We start from the raw sequence: 15,398 nt of genomic DNA, 5'->3' as shown, positions 1-15,398 counted from the left end.
AATAAAGTTATAAATAAAAATAAAAAATAAAAGAATCATTATCTTAGTGAGCATCTTTAAAGAACAGTGTCTCTAATTTGTTGCTAACATTATTTTGTTTTGATACCCTATTCACCTTACCCCCACCACCACTTCATTCCTTTATCTGGAATTGAGCCCCAGACCAAAGTGGGGCTCAATTCCAGTACCAATTTGAATTATGTAGGTTAAGATAGTTGTCTAAAAGTGTTAGTTTTACTTGCATCTTTGGGGGACATTTTTATAGCCTGTTACCTCGACATCAGTTAGATCTGTAAACTGTCTGAAGAATATAATCCTGTTTTCTTCCAGAATGTAAAAAAATCACCTAAGAACCCAGAACCCAGGCATTTTACCCCTGAAGAATTCTTCAGAATTTTTAACAGATCCATTGATGCCCTCAAGGACTTGGAAACAGTGGCATCTAAAACTAGTGAATGTGTGCTCCCTTCAACATTAAGTCCTGAAAAAGGTAAGACAAATAAGAATTTCCAATTCATATGTGAAAAGCAAGCTTGAATCTTGTATATATAGGTAAGACTCTACCTCTGACCCAAATATATGTGTAGCTAGAGAAAGATGTATGTGTACATGTCTAACACAGAGACATATATAAATGGCATGAAAGAAATAATCAGTTGATTTGTTGGTTTTCAAACCAAAGCAACACTTGTCATTTTCAAATATAAGAATTTTCTGTTGGTAAACAATATGGGAGGTAGATTTATCTGATACTTGCTTGTATTGTATAGTGTGTGTTACTCTTCATCTCCAGTTTTCTTAATGTTCCCTTTTCAAGCCTTTTCCTTAAGGTCTACCTCTGAGTCATGAATTCTGATCTTTACCAGTTACTCAGTATTGAGACTTGTTTTCCCACTGGGAAAATCTGTGTTACTTATGTTTGTTAAGTATACAGGCAATGAATCTTTGCCCTGTAAGGTGACTGTGATGAATTTCTTAATTAAAATAGAACAGGACCCAGTAAGAAATAAATAGGATCTGAATAATCAAAATTTGGGAAGCAGACCTTGAAAGTACTCTGGTATTGCACTTCAACCTTTTGCACACTCTGTAATTTATGTAAATCACCATGCAACACTGACACATTATTGCTTTCTATTTAGATTCCAGAGTCAGTGTCACAAAACCATTTATGTTACCCCCTGTTGCAGCCAGCTCCCTTAGGAATGACAGCAGTAGCAGTAATAGTAAGTACATACGTCTGATTTAATGCATGCATGGCTCCAGTTAGCACCTATGGGAGTATTGCATGGGCTTTAAAGGAAATTTCTGCAATTATAATATTAATACTGTTCTGGTACTGTTCTTCCTGTTACAGTCTTCCTGAGAATTAAATATTAGGTTTCTATGTAAGTGATGAATCAGTAAATTCTACTCCTGAAATCAATATTATACTATATGTGAACTAACTAGAATTTAAATGAAAATTTGGGGGTGCCTGGGTGGCTCAGTTGCTTAAGCGTCTGATTCTTGGTTTTGGCTCAAGTCCTGATTTCAGGGTCATGAGATTAAGCCCCGCATGGGCTCCTCACTCAGCATGGAATCTGCTTGAGATTCTTTCTCCCTCTCTGTCTGCCCTTCCTGCTTGTGTGCACTCTCTCTCTTTCTCAAATTAATAAATATTTTTTTAAAAAATTTTTAATAAGTAAATAAATATTAGTTTTGTAGGAATGGGTTTCCCTACAACCCAAGATGATCTTTAGAGTATTGGGCCAAAATCTGTTAAGATTGTTTTAAATAAGTCATATAGTTACTTTTAGAAATATGATTTAAGCTTTATTCATTGTCAACTTAATATATTTGTTGTGGGATTTGCCTGACAAAATGGAATTTTAAAATTGAAAGTACAGATGTTGGTTGTATTAGAATTCTAAGGATATTTTCAGTTTTGCTATATCAGTATTTACAATTTTATATTTGTGCATCTGATGATTTTATTTACTATAAAATAATGTTAGAAGAGAATATGCTTCTTCGCCTTAAATTTATGTGCTCTTTGACTAAGGACCCAATTTCCTGGTAGTTTGATGTCCTCCTTTTAAATACAGGGAAGGTCGTTATAAAGGTCATTGGATTTTACTAAATATTCTGATCCTCTAGTTTCAAGGAAGCTGTAGAAGGAAAAAAAATCATCCTATGATTTTAGTTTAAAAAGTTATCCCTTAATTTAGTAATGGCGGGGCGCCTGGTGGCTCAGTGGATTAAGCCACTGCCTTCGGCTCAGGTCATGATCTCAGGGTCCTGGGATCAAGCCCCACATTGGGCTCTCTGCTCAGCAGGGAGCCTGCATCCTTCTCTCTCTCTCTCTCTGCCTCCCCATCTACTTGTGATTTCTCTCTGTCAAATAAATAAATAAAATCTTTAAAAAAAACAAAAAGACTTAGTAATGGGGTACTGTCATATGTTCAAGGACATAGAGAGGACCTACCTATAAAAAGTAATAATCAATTTAGTACAAATCCACAATACCAGTTCTGTAATTCAGAAAAAATTTAAAAACCTCTAAAATCCATTTGTTTGGGAATTTTTGGCACCAAAACCTGACCTGACCTAAACTGAGATAAGGCTGTTTATAGTCTTTCTCCTTCTAAAAGTGAATATTTATAGATTTCACTATAGAAATATTGTGTTTGATCACAGCATGCTACCTAGACTTTGCTGAGGATATTATATACAATATCTGTAAGACAGAATCTTCTAAAATCTCAAAATTCTGAATTACAAAACATATCAGATCTGAAAAGTTTTAGAAAGAGACTGTGTTAACCAGTCAAGGTCTTTCTTACTAACTACTGATTTTATTTTATTAATCTTTTCAAAGATGCAACTTTTAGCTTCTTAATTTATATTTCATTGGTTTCTCATCTTTATTATTTCCTTCTTTTTTTTTTTTTAAAGATTTTATTTATTTATTTGACAGAGAGATTACAAGTAGGCAGAGAGGCAGGCAGAGAGAGGAGGAAGCAGGCTCCCTGCTGAGCAGAGACTCGATCCCAGGACCCTGAGATCATGACCTGAGCCAAGGCAGCAGCTTAACCCACTGAGCCACCCAGGCGCCCTATTTCCTTCTTTTTACTTTGGGCTTAGTTTGTTCAGCTAAGTTGTAGCTGAAGTCCTTAAGGTTGAAAAGTTTGATTAGTGATTTAAGCCATTCTAATTTTCTGTTGGAAGCACTTAAAGTTATAAATTTTCTTGTAAGCAACTTTAGTTGCATCCCACACACTTGGATATATTGTGTTTCCATTATTTCTTCAAAAATATCTTTTAATTCTCCATGTGATTTCTTCTTTAATTCATGAGTAATTTAAAAGTGGGTTACTTAATGTCTAAAAATGTGTAGTTTTTTTTGGATATCTTATTGGTTTCTAAATTCTATTGTCAGAAAACATACACTGTAATCTTTCAAAATTTATTGAAACTTATGTGTATCATTCAAATAATGAGTGTAGCATTCTAAAATTTGATCAAAATGGCTGATAATGTTCAGATCTTCCAAATGCTTATTAAATTTTTTTATCTAATTTTCTTTATCAACTACTAATAGAGGAACAGTAAAAATCTTTTATTTGTGGTTTTTGCCATTTCTCCTTTTGGTTATGTATTTTCTACTTCATATTTTGAAGCTGTATTATTAGGTGGGTATAGTGAAATAATCATCATTATCTCTGCTAGAATTCTTTGTCTTGAAGTGTATTTTGTCTGCGTTAGTGGAGCCAGTTTTTCTTAATGCTTACTGTTTTCATGGTATACCTTTCTTCTTTTCAACCTACTGTCTCTATTTTTAAAGATCATCTCTGGTAGTCAGTGTATAGTTGGGCCTTGCTATTTCAGCTAGGCTGTCTTTGACTTTTAATTAGAGTATTTTATCCATTTATATTTAATACAGTTATTGGTATGGTTGGATTTGGGCCTATCATTTATTTCCTATTTGCTTCATTTGTTTGTTTCTCCTTTCCAGATTGATTTTGGGTTAATTTTGTTAATTTTATTTTCAATAGCTCTCTTTGCATTATTTTATGGTTGTTTTAGGAATTACAGTATACATCTTGCAGTGTTCTACTTAATATTGTAGCACTTAAGAAAAAAATATGAGAATCATCTTTTGTGCTGTGTTGACATATAGATCTACATAGGTTATAAGCCTCACTATAGTCTTATAATTATTGCTTTAAGCTATCCTATGTCTTTTTTAAAAAACAAAAGAATATAGTTGTCTTTTGTATTTACCCATATATTATTTCTTAAACTTTGCATTCCTTCTTGTAAACCGAACTTTCCATCTAGTGTTAATTCCTTTCAGTCTAAAGTACTTCCTTTAGTATTTCCTGTGGTGTAAATCTACTGGCAACAAAATCTTTTTTTTTTTTTTTTTGTTTTTTAATTAAAAAATGTCCGTGGGGGGGCGCCTGGGTGGCTCAGTGGGTTAAGGTCTCTGCCTTCGGCTCAGGTCATGATCCCAGGGTCCTGGGATCAAGCCCCACATCAGGCTCTCTGCTCTGCGGGGAGCCTGCTTCCTCCTCTCTCTCTGCCTGCCTCTCTGCCTACTTGTGATCTCTGTCAAATAAATAGAATATTAAAAAAATAAATAAATGTCCATGGGGGCACCTGGGTGACTCATTGTGTTAGTGACCATCTCTTGATCCCAGCTCAGGACTTGATCTTTGGGTCATGAGTTCGGGCCCCACATTGGGCTCTGTGCTGGGCATGGAGCGTACTTAAGAAAAAAAAATGTTGGGGCACCTGGGTGGCTCAGTAGGTTAAGCCACTGCCTTTGGCTCAAGTCATCTCAGGGTCCTGGGATGGAGCCCCGCATCAGACTCTCTGCTCAGCAGGGAGCCTGCTTCCTCAACTCCCTCTGCCTGCCTCTCTGCCTGCTTGTTATCTCTCTCTGTCAAATAAATAAATAAAATCTTTAAAAAAAAAATGTCTTCAGTACTGCAGGTGCTTTTTACTGGATACAGAATTCTGAGTAGTCAGAATTTTTTTTCAGTCCTTTAAAGATGTCACTTAATTGTCTTCCTGCTTTTATTGTTTTCTGAGAAAAAGGCATCCAGAGTTTATATTTGTTCTAATATGTACTGGGTCATTTTTCCCTCTGCCTTTCAAGTTTTTCTTCTGTGTAGTAGCTTGACTAAGATGTGCCTAGGACTGGGTTTTGTTTTTTTTTTGTTTTTTGGGGGGTTTTTTTGTATTTTTTTTTCTTTTGCATATTGTCAAGCCTCTTTGATACATAAGTGTATTTTCCCAAAATCTTGGGGAAAATTTGTCCATAACTCTTTCAAATATTTTTCTTCATTTTCTCTTCTCTCCAAAAGGAATCACACATAGTACATTTAATCACACCCATAGCAATCACATATTTATTAGGTAGTTTGATCTTGTCTCACAGATTATGGAGGTTTTATTCAGATTTTTTTCTCTCTCTCCCCAATCTCTCTGTTCACCAAAATGCATAATTTCTATGCATTATTGCATAAAAATTATGGAATATTTATGCATTATTGCAATATTTCTTATTGTTTTCAAGTTTCCCTACTCTTCTGCCATCTGTAAGCTGCTGAACGTTTCATTCAATACATTTTTTTTCATCCAATACAATTGCTTTTAATTTTGTTTAAACCAGTTTTGGTTCATAGCAAAATTTAGGGAAAGCTACATAGATTTCCCACATACCTCCTGCCCATACCCATGTGCAGCCTCTCCCGTTATCAATATTCCCCACAGAGAGGGAATATTTAACCTTTGTTAAAACTGATAAACTTTCCTGGACACATCATAGCCATTCAAAGTGCCTATTTTACATAGGTTTCAGTCTTGGTGCTATACATTCTATGGGTTTGGATCTAGTACATTTTTTCATTTCTAAGTTTGTATTCTAAAATTTGCATTTAATTCTAAAATTTGCATTTAATTTTTTATTGTATATTTTCCTGCTGAGATTTTCCATCTGCATATTCATTATGATATTTTCTTTTTTGGCCCCTGGATGTATAGTTGACCTTTGAACAACAGGGGTTTGAACCACCTGGGTCCACTTGTACACAGATTTTTACAGTACTGTAAATTTATTTTCTCATGATTTTCTTAACATTTTCCTTAGATTATTTTAATATATATAATAGCTATAATGTATAAAATATGTGCTGTTTGTTATCGGTAAGGCTTTCAGTCAACAGTGGCCTATTAGTAAAGTTTTAGGGAAGTCAGAGTTACATGTAGATTTCTGCTGTGCAGGAGGCTGGTGCTCCTAACCCCTGCATTGTTCAGGGGCCAGCTGTTGTTCTGAATCTCTGAAGTTCTCATCTCCTGATCTCAACATACAGGTCATCTCAGTGTTGGTATGTGTTGACTGCCCCCAACTCCCTGATTATGGGTCGCATTTCCCTTTAAGTGGCTGGTTATTTTTGAATACATGCTGGATATTGTGGATATTATGTTTATGAGAATGTAGATTTTATAGCATTTCTTTAGATACTTCTGAGTTTTATACAGATAGTTCAGTTAGTGGCAGATTATCTTTATTTTCCTTCCCTGTCTTGTTTTTGAGCTTTCTTAGAAGGAAGGGGGAACATAGGCTTATTGCTAAGGCATAGAATTTCTAAGGTACCTCTTGAGTGCCTATTATTCTCCCCATTCTGGCTTGTCAGAGCTCCTTTGTCTCTGATCAACAGTCAAGATCATAGCTTCCCAGATATTGTTTATTGCCAGGCTTTGTGAAGTCTCTTCCTTGCATGTACAGCTTAGTTTTTTTTAACCATTTGACTTAGTCAAATCTCCAGAGATTTCTGGTGCTCCTTTTCTACACAGTTCCTTTCCCACCAATAACCTTGCCCCACAAACTCCAGACACATCTGCATCCCTGAACTTCAGTCTCTGATTCCTTATTTCTGTGAAACTACCGAACCCTAGTTGGGTTCTATCTTCCATACCTCCCAGCCAGAAAATGAAGACAATCATGGGCCTCACCAGATACGTTTTTATTCTAAGGGATTACGTTCTTGAGCTACCTATTGACTAATGTATGAAAGTAACTACCTCAGGTAATTTGTTTAGTATAACAGTTATTTAGGTTGGGAAGGCTAATATGTTATTACCATGGTTGGAAGCAAAGGTCTTTTCTACTTAACCTCAAAGGACATTGAATATAAAACACCTATTCATTTTTTTTATTACAAAATGGTCAGCCTTCTTTTTTTGTTTTTTTTTCCTTTTTATAAAAAAAAATATGAATCTTGCATAATTTGCAGCTTTTTGCCAGGAGACGTTACTCATTAACATGGCACTTAGATACCCATGTGCAAAGGCTTGCTCTTGTAGAGTTTACCTTCTTGTAAGAGAAAGTCCTAGTATTTTTATCATATATATATATATTACAATATCTATTATAATAGAAGTATGTCAATGTTTTTAGTCATATCATAAAGGAGATGAGACTTTTTGGAGGGATATGGCCAGGGAAATTTGAAGGGAAATTTGCAGGATAAAAATCCCCAAAAGTGGTCATGGTAGCTATATGAAGGAGTCCTGAGACATGAGTGTTTTTTTATTATGCCATGATTCTCCCTTATTAGAAGTGTTCAAGTTATCCAGAAAGAGTTGTGTTTTCAAAATAATAGTAATTTCCTTTGTATCAAGCTAAAAGAATGTTTAAGATCCTTGCAGACTATATTTAAATGATACGGAAGTTATCCTTACTTTGACATTACTTTATTCATCTTCTAAAAAGACAGTCTTTGAGTCAGACTGCCTGGGCTTCTATATCAGTGTTGGCCCTTGGATAACTGTGTGACCTTGAGCAAGTTAATCTCTCTGGACTTGCCAGTCAAGTGAAGGATGAAAGTACCTCCTTCATAGAGTTTCTGTGAGTTTTAAATGTGTCAACACACACCAACTCGGAGCTATGCCTTATTTATAATACATGTTCATCGTTATTAGAATAATTAGGTGCACCAAGGCTGTGGATCAGTACTTATGGCAACCTGCAATGAGCTTTGAATCTGAATTAAGGAGGGGTACTGATTTGAAGGTTTTCTAAGCACCAAGAGGTCCATGTTCACAGGCATGGTGATGCCTGTAAGTAAAATCATTTGAAAAAGCAGGTCAGCAAAATCATAGCACAGTTTTTTGTGTTCTGTATTTGAACAGATGTTGGGTATTATTGGTCAAACCAAACAAGTCAGTTTCCATTAATTTTGGACATTCATAATAAGGAACAGAATTATGACAACAAAGCCCAGAGATGTGGGATTACTCAAATCCTATCCAGATGAGCTTCCTCACCCTACAAGTTTTATGTGGCAGTCTTTACATGAAAGCAAAGCTTTGTTACTAGCTTGGGCATCTGTAGGGCCAAATACCCACCATTTGGCCCTGAGGCACACAGTTCAAATTTCACTGATCTCCAGTAAGTAGCAGCAGTAGCCTTGGGAGTGAATAAGCCTTTTCTGATAACATTCTTTTTTTCTCTCTGCTAGAGGGACTGTAGTATTTCTGGAAAGAACCAAAGGCTGGCTATTAAGCTCTTTGCATTAGGGAGAAATAACAAAAGCAAAGCAATATTGACTCCTCCAGGAGGTGAAGCTCAGTTCCTCTGGTCCATTTCCCCTCCCAGTCTTTAGGAGGCTCCCTCCTCCCTCTCTCCTGCAGGTAGACTGCTGCAATGTGTTAGTCAGGTTCTGGGGCTTTGGGGCCAGAGTTCTGGGGGTGGAACTTTTAAAGTAGTTAAAAAGTGACTACTCTGGAAGAGTGAGGTCTCTTGTCCAGCATGGATTTGTTTGGAAAACTTTTAGGGGCTGTCCTACCTGAGAAAGACGGTAAGCAGAGAATCCCGGAGTATCTCACTTTGGTAAGCCACTTCTGCTTGTTGTTAGTGGCCCTGGTCTTTCCTGTGGTCTGAATGGCTCAAGTCAAGATTTGGCTTTGGGAAAGAACAGGAAGAATTTATGATGTTGCTTGCCTTGATTCTAGGGCCTCTGGTAGCCGAGTATATGTAATAGAATTCTCCATAGCACCAACCCAGCTCCTTTGTTTTTGACTGGAGTCTGGGGACAAAAATATTAATAGCTTCCTTTGTTCTCTGTGTATATCTTCATGAGGGGACCCCTCTCGGATCCCTCCTGGTCAAATCTATCATAACCACACAGCAGTCCCAAGAGACACTGTGGGCCATAGTGCTGCAGGAATTTTTTTTCTCTGTCTGTGCCCATGGTTCTTGGTCATGCCACCTCAAAAAATGAAGAGGTAGACCAGACAGAGTGGTGGGCAGCAAAACAAGCTTTAGTGAGTGATAGCAAAGTGATAGTACAGAGCTCCCAAGGTAGGAGAAAACCCAAAGGGGTTGCCACGGGAGTTTCTAAGTCTAGGTGTTTTTATGGACTTGCTGACAGGCTGGGTCAATCTGATGAACCTTCCCACTGCCTGTCATCCAGTCAGGGTTTTGTCACATGGGAAGGGAGGGAGGATTCCTTCCACGTCAGGGTAAAGTCCTTTTAAGGGTGGTTTCCTCTTCCTGGGGGTTTGGGGGAGGGGCTCCTGTCCCTGCCTTCCAGCTATCCTTCATCAACAGCACAGTGGCCCTCAAGGAGAATTCAGACTTGTTACTGGAATACAACCACAAATAGCCAAGTTACGTACAGATAGTGATATGAAAACTCCTAAAATGTCAAGAATTGCTTATAATTCTGAGTCCATTTTCTGAGAGAAAATACTTTTATAAATGGTAGTTAAATTCCAGACTAATATACACAATCTTTGCTATAACCCTTAAAATAGCTGTATTAGTACAACAATGGTAGTACCACCAATCGATTATACCAAATTCCACGTTGTAACTCTTTTTTTCTAATGAAAGAATTGATGTTGAATTCTACTTTAAAGTGCCTAAAACTTATTTCCCACGAGGCTATAGGATGGTTGGGGTGGGGGGGCGATCAGAAGATACGCTAGTCTAGTCTCAAGGAAGTGATGTGTAGTTATATGAATGGAAGACCCCACTTCCCTCCCCATCGCCCTTTCTTAAGTGTAAGGGGCACCCATGACACCCTTCCCCAACACACACACACACACACACACACACATTTCCTATTAGAGCCCTTTGGAAATAGGAGTCCAGCGATTAGTGAATTCCATGCTCCCAGTTTACAAATGGTGGGGAAATGGGCAATTCCTATTCTCTCTGTAGTAGATAAGATTTGTTTCTGGCCTCTCAGGTTAAATCTGTAAGTTCATGTTCTCCCTGTAAATGTTTACACATGTACAGTGGTTTGGATCTTTTATGTTATGTACTTAACATGTTAAACAGGTGACTATAGGCTGACACCATATCCCAAATGTTGCATAATATAGCCCCAAACAATCATTTACCTTGGATTAGTTTGCATTTGATCCTATAATTGCTGAAAATATATAATTTCTAAATGTATTCCTTCACCAAAGGAAAACTGAAGACTTCCGGTTCTTTTCGTGCAGGTCGGCACATGTGTCTGTGTCTCTAACAACCAGGTTGTTCCTTGTAAGGAGACAGAGAGAAGAGAACCTTGTGGTAGATGGTAGATGTGTTTTGTTTAATTCATGAATCATTTTGCTGCTCACAGAGGAGCTGAGCAAGGTCAAAAGGAGTCCTAAGTTAATCTTACATGTTTTTTTTCCCTCAAACAGCACCCCCCCACCCCCGCCCAATCTCTTGCTGTGAGAAGACACTGGTATTTTCAACCATTCTTTAGTGTTTAATGGTCTCAGGCTTTCCAACATAAAAGGTCCGAAAAATCAAACCTTTAGTCCTTAACACAGAGCCGGCCACGCTCTGACATCCAGTAAAGGTATACTGCGGATGTGATGAGGAAACGCCATGGCTCTAAGTATGAGGTACCTAACTAATAGCTAAGTCCACTTAATGACTTAGTACTTGTGACAGGCAAAGCAGCTTAATGCCTACTGTCCTCAATCCGGGTTGCAAAATGTCCTCTTCCAAATTTCTTGGCAAGATGTGAAGAGTGAGAAAACAAAAAAAGTTTTCGAAGATAAAGTCATGGAAAATGGATTTGCTCGAGAGTACAAATCGCCTTTAGGAATATGTCATCTGTGTTCCATGTGTGTCAACATCAGCCACGTCAAAGATCCTTCTGTGGCTTTTCTTTTATTTTTCAACTTAAAGTGTTTTGGAGACAACATGGACTTGTCTGGCTGTCCCAAAACAATACTCCGCGTAAATATCAGGGTTCCAAATATTTTAAACAGAGCTGGGCCAAGAGTACGTTATGGCAACAGTTGGGAACAGCCATAGGTTAAGAGCAAAACCTCTGTCCGGGATGTGCCGCTCACCACTGCACTGTTGAATTACAGGGAAGGCCGCAAACCCCCTTGGAGACTCCAACTTGCAGTGGGCAGCCATGGCCTTGCCAGCATTCTTCTCTCTTGTAATTGGGTTTGCTTTTGGAGCCTTATACTGGAAGGTAAGGGTTGCTATTCCTTTTTTATTCTCCTTGATCAAAACTTCATGAACTTTAGATATTTATTTGTGCATACTTGATTTACATAAACGATTACCAAACTGCCCTTTTCTGAGAAAAGGTCCTACCTTAACTTAGTCTCAATAGACTCTAAATCTAAAGGTTTTTCCCCTTATTCCTTATCATGCTTAGGAGACAATCCTCCCACTGCTGAAAAGGCACACTTAAGAAATGGGAACTGATTTTCATAGCCCGCAGCAAATAGAAAAAGGAAGAAATAGGTTACAAATCCTATGATTTGCTTTTAAAGCCAAACAGAAGTGCCATTGTGTTATCTGCTATTTTGGATTTCTCTTCTTCTGTTCTCTTCTCACAGAAACCTATCCAACATTTTGAAATGCACTAAATCATTGTGGTTCAAATTTTTGAACTATCTTTTGAATTTGATACTACTTTTTCACCTCCAACCCCCTAAAAAAGTTGATAATATGGTGCATTTTCCATATTTATTTATTGCAGAAGTATTTTATATGCTGCATGCTGGGGGGGGGAACCCTGATATTGGAGTTATTGACATAAAATATACAACTGATACCATTAACCTCTTGAATATTATACATGATATTTTTATAATACATATCCTGTTCTTTTCCCAGAAGAAACAACCAAATCTCACAAGGACAGTTGAAAATATACAGATTAATGAAGAGGATAATGAAATAAGGTACTTTATTTGCTAAATATGTGCAGAAGTAAGCTTGACAGTTGCCATTTCACCAACCATGCACATGCTTATATGTCTTTAAGAAGTTACTTGCTCTGCATGGCATCTCCCAATGCGTATCGGTGATCTTTATCCACATTTCGTACCTCTCACACTTGCTTCGGTGCCATATCTCCACTTACCTGTAAAAGACCTTCACATCTTTGTGAGCTATCTTCAGGCATCAGTAGTGATCCTCTAGGCTCCCTTTCTCTAAGCAGCAGAATCTTGCTTGGATGCCCCATCCCAGGGCTCTGGAGGCTCATCTGCACATTCTCCTTCATTTCCATGCCACCCATAGGACTTACTGATTCCTCCTCCCTGTGTCTTAGCTCTTTGGCAATAGTATTCATCTTCAAACATATCTTTATGATGTCTTGGTTGAGCTGCCACAGAACCTTGCTTTTCCTTCCCCTTTCTAAACCGTACCCTTAAAAAAAAAAAATAAAATAAACCGTACCCTTGTCTCCTTATGCCGTAAACCCCGGTTCATGAGGTTACCTCTTAGTCAGGATACTTGCAGTGACTTTCTTTTGCATCCTTGATATATATGGCTTCCCTCTAGCTTTTGGAGCGCTTAGCTCTTCTCAGTCTGTTTAGTATTTTCTCCAAGCCCAAACACAAAAATTGTTTTGAAAACTTTGCATTTACTGTAGCTGATGCTGATCACTTTTACCTTACCCCATATTGCCTAAATACTAATATTTTGCTTTACCTCCAGTTATAGTTTAGTTTGGCATGTTACTTTCTCTTCAGTCATGCCTTTGTATATACATATACACGTATGAAGTACAGATAGGAATTTTTAGTATGTGTACATTACTTGGGAAGACTATATTGAGGCAGATAAAGTCTTCCTTCTTCTCTTCAGTATTGTTTATGAAGGTAAGCTTCCCTCTCAATTTTGTCACCTTTTCTAACTGTATTTACAGAAAAACTGCCTTTTACAATGCCAAGATCACGGTATCCTGCAGAATCTCTGTCCAAAAGCAAATAGCATTTTTCTCTCTGTTTTTCAGTATGTTGCAAGAAAAAGAGAGAGAGTTTCAAGAGGTGTAATTGTGGCTTCTATCAACACTGTTACTTTCGTACCTTGGTAAGTTTTTCTAATTCAAGATGAAAGATTAAAAAAAATAATACAACATCTTAGATGCTTAAACTCAGAAACAAAATATAGTAAATTGACTATTAAACTGATGTCAGTATGTTAACGGAAGCTGTTACAGTGAATTACATATGCACAATTCAGTTACGTGTGTTCGACATTTTGAAAGACAAGAAGAGAATAGTGGTCCTGATTAGTGGATTCGTCTTGTGTGGGAGGTATACAAAAAATTAACAGTGGAGTGTTTGCTATTTAGAGGCCAGAAAAAAAAAAAAATTTAGGAAAGGGGAAAAAAATTAGGACTAAAGTAATATTAAGAGAGGAAGAGTAAATAAAACCCATTTCAGCTAGGTGTGGCTATTATAACATAATAAAAAAAGTATCTCAGGGGATGGCTGGGTGGCTCAGTGGGTTAAAGCCTCTGCCTTCCGCTCAGGTCGTGATCCTGGGGTCCTGGGATCAAGTTCCGCATCGGCTCTCTGCTCAGCAGGGAGCCTGCTTCCTCCTCTCTCTGCCTGCCTCTCTGCCTACTTGTGAGCTCTGTCCGTGAAATAAATAAATAAAATCTTAAAAAAAAAAAAAAAAGAGTATCTCAGAAGCTGAAACAAGTGAATGCCAAAAATGTTTCCTTGCTATTTAAAGGAAAAAGAGAAAGGACCAAACTATCTTAAGGGATCAGGAGAAGAAAGTTGTCAAGGTAAAGTGCTGCGTGCCATGGGACTGGCAGTCATTGTGCCTCATCCCAGTCCAGAGCCCAGGATGCCGTAAACATAAACCAGAAACAGAGACCCATTGAGATCATGAAGGACTGTGGAGGGCTTGTGGGAGAAAAGAAACCATGGCCAGGAGGTGCGGATTCTCCTGTTTGCTCTCCTGTCTACTTTCTCAGGGGCCCAGCTGCAGGTTCCAGATGAGTGGGGTCGGGGAGGGGCTGGGGCAAGCACCACAACGGCACTAACCTGACCCAGCCTCAGTTCCTGCTCCGCTCGTTTCTACCTCCACCGCCAACTCACTGCTCATTGTGCTGTGGCTCTGGGGTCCCGGGCATTTATCAGAGTGGAACATGAGCGTCCTCGCATTTTCCTCAGTCTTTAGTTCTTTCCCTGCAGTCCCTCCTCATCAGAAGATCATTTACTCTCCAGGGTTCTTCGATAGATGGTCTGTTGGGGAGCTTTGCCTTTGCTTTATAGGTCACTGTCCTTCCAACTTCATTTTTGTCCCAGATTCAGAAATTTATCTCCAGATTGAACCGTCCCAGGGAAGCTGGGTCACAGAGCTTTTTAACTCCTCCAGGGGCTCACTTTAGTAGCTGGAGAGCATTTTTCAACAGCCACAAATAACATAATATAATAACTATGTCACATATTTCTCTAACCCTTTAACCCTGCTATTACAGGGACTTCTAAATTAGGCCTTTAATTGGGCCCTTGATCCTATCCAAAGTATAAACAGCACCTTTTCCCCCACCCTGCTCACCATCTGACCTTCTCTCTAAGCTCATGTTTTCTGTCAAACAATGTTAACAAGTAGATATTTTCTCTTGATACTTTTTATTTTCTGGAGCAATACTCTGCAAGGTGAAATCATAGGTTTCTAGAAAACATAATTTCTCTGCCCTTCAACCCCAACATGAGCCTCGCAGGAGGTTCTCTGCCGTTTCACTTCCCTAAAGCTAGACATCCACAAACCACACATTACATGGTTAATTGAGTCTTAAAGTCTCAAGTAACGTCCTCTGTTTGGTTTTTGACTGCATTGATCACTGGGATCCTCTTTTGGCACACAGGTCTTTAATCATGTGGTTTTTAATTGAGGCATTTATCCTGTGACATTTGGAAAATGGATTATGATGGGAAAACCCAGGGCACGTGTTTAGGAGGGAAAACAATTGCGTGTTAAAGCAGCCATAGTCAAGCAACTGGGGCGTAGTTAGGGAGAGGAGCAGAGCTTGGCTGGTTCTTGCCATGTCTCCTTCACAAGTGACTCTCTTGTAACCTCTGTGTTGTAGACCCTCACTCAAGGCTTGTTGAAAGAGTGTGACACG

The 15,398-nt window shown here is 38.3% G+C and overlaps 1 protein-coding gene across 4 annotated transcripts in view; it reads left to right on the top strand.

The window, feature by feature from the left end:
- The window catches only part of KITLG (KIT ligand), a 91,758-nt gene that overhangs the window by 66,027 nt on the left and 10,333 nt on the right, over nucleotides 1–15,398 (top strand). For 3 of the 4 annotated variants that reach the window (XR_009356875.1, XM_059186481.1, XM_059186482.1), the window contains exons 5-9: nucleotides 331–490; nucleotides 1,143–1,226; nucleotides 11,380–11,489; nucleotides 12,143–12,210; nucleotides 13,269–13,345. Coding sequence is in view for 3 of the 4 variants with exons in the window: in XM_059186481.1 (XP_059042464.1) it covers nucleotides 331–490; nucleotides 1,143–1,226; nucleotides 11,380–11,489; nucleotides 12,143–12,210; nucleotides 13,269–13,308 (462 nt within the window). In the remaining variant the exon portion in view is untranslated. The remainder of the gene's footprint in view (nucleotides 1–330; nucleotides 491–1,142; nucleotides 1,227–11,379; nucleotides 11,490–12,142; nucleotides 12,211–13,268; nucleotides 13,346–15,398) is intronic. The other variant, XM_059186484.1, reaches the window with a different exon arrangement.

The sequence above is a fragment of the Mustela lutreola genome, chromosome 8 (genome assembly GCF_030435805.1).
Source record: "Mustela lutreola isolate mMusLut2 chromosome 8, mMusLut2.pri, whole genome shotgun sequence".
In the NCBI taxonomy this organism is placed as follows: Eukaryota; Metazoa; Chordata; class Mammalia; order Carnivora; family Mustelidae; genus Mustela; species Mustela lutreola.
Note: the sequence above shows the minus strand (reverse complement) of the source record. Positions and strands in the feature narration are given on the sequence as shown.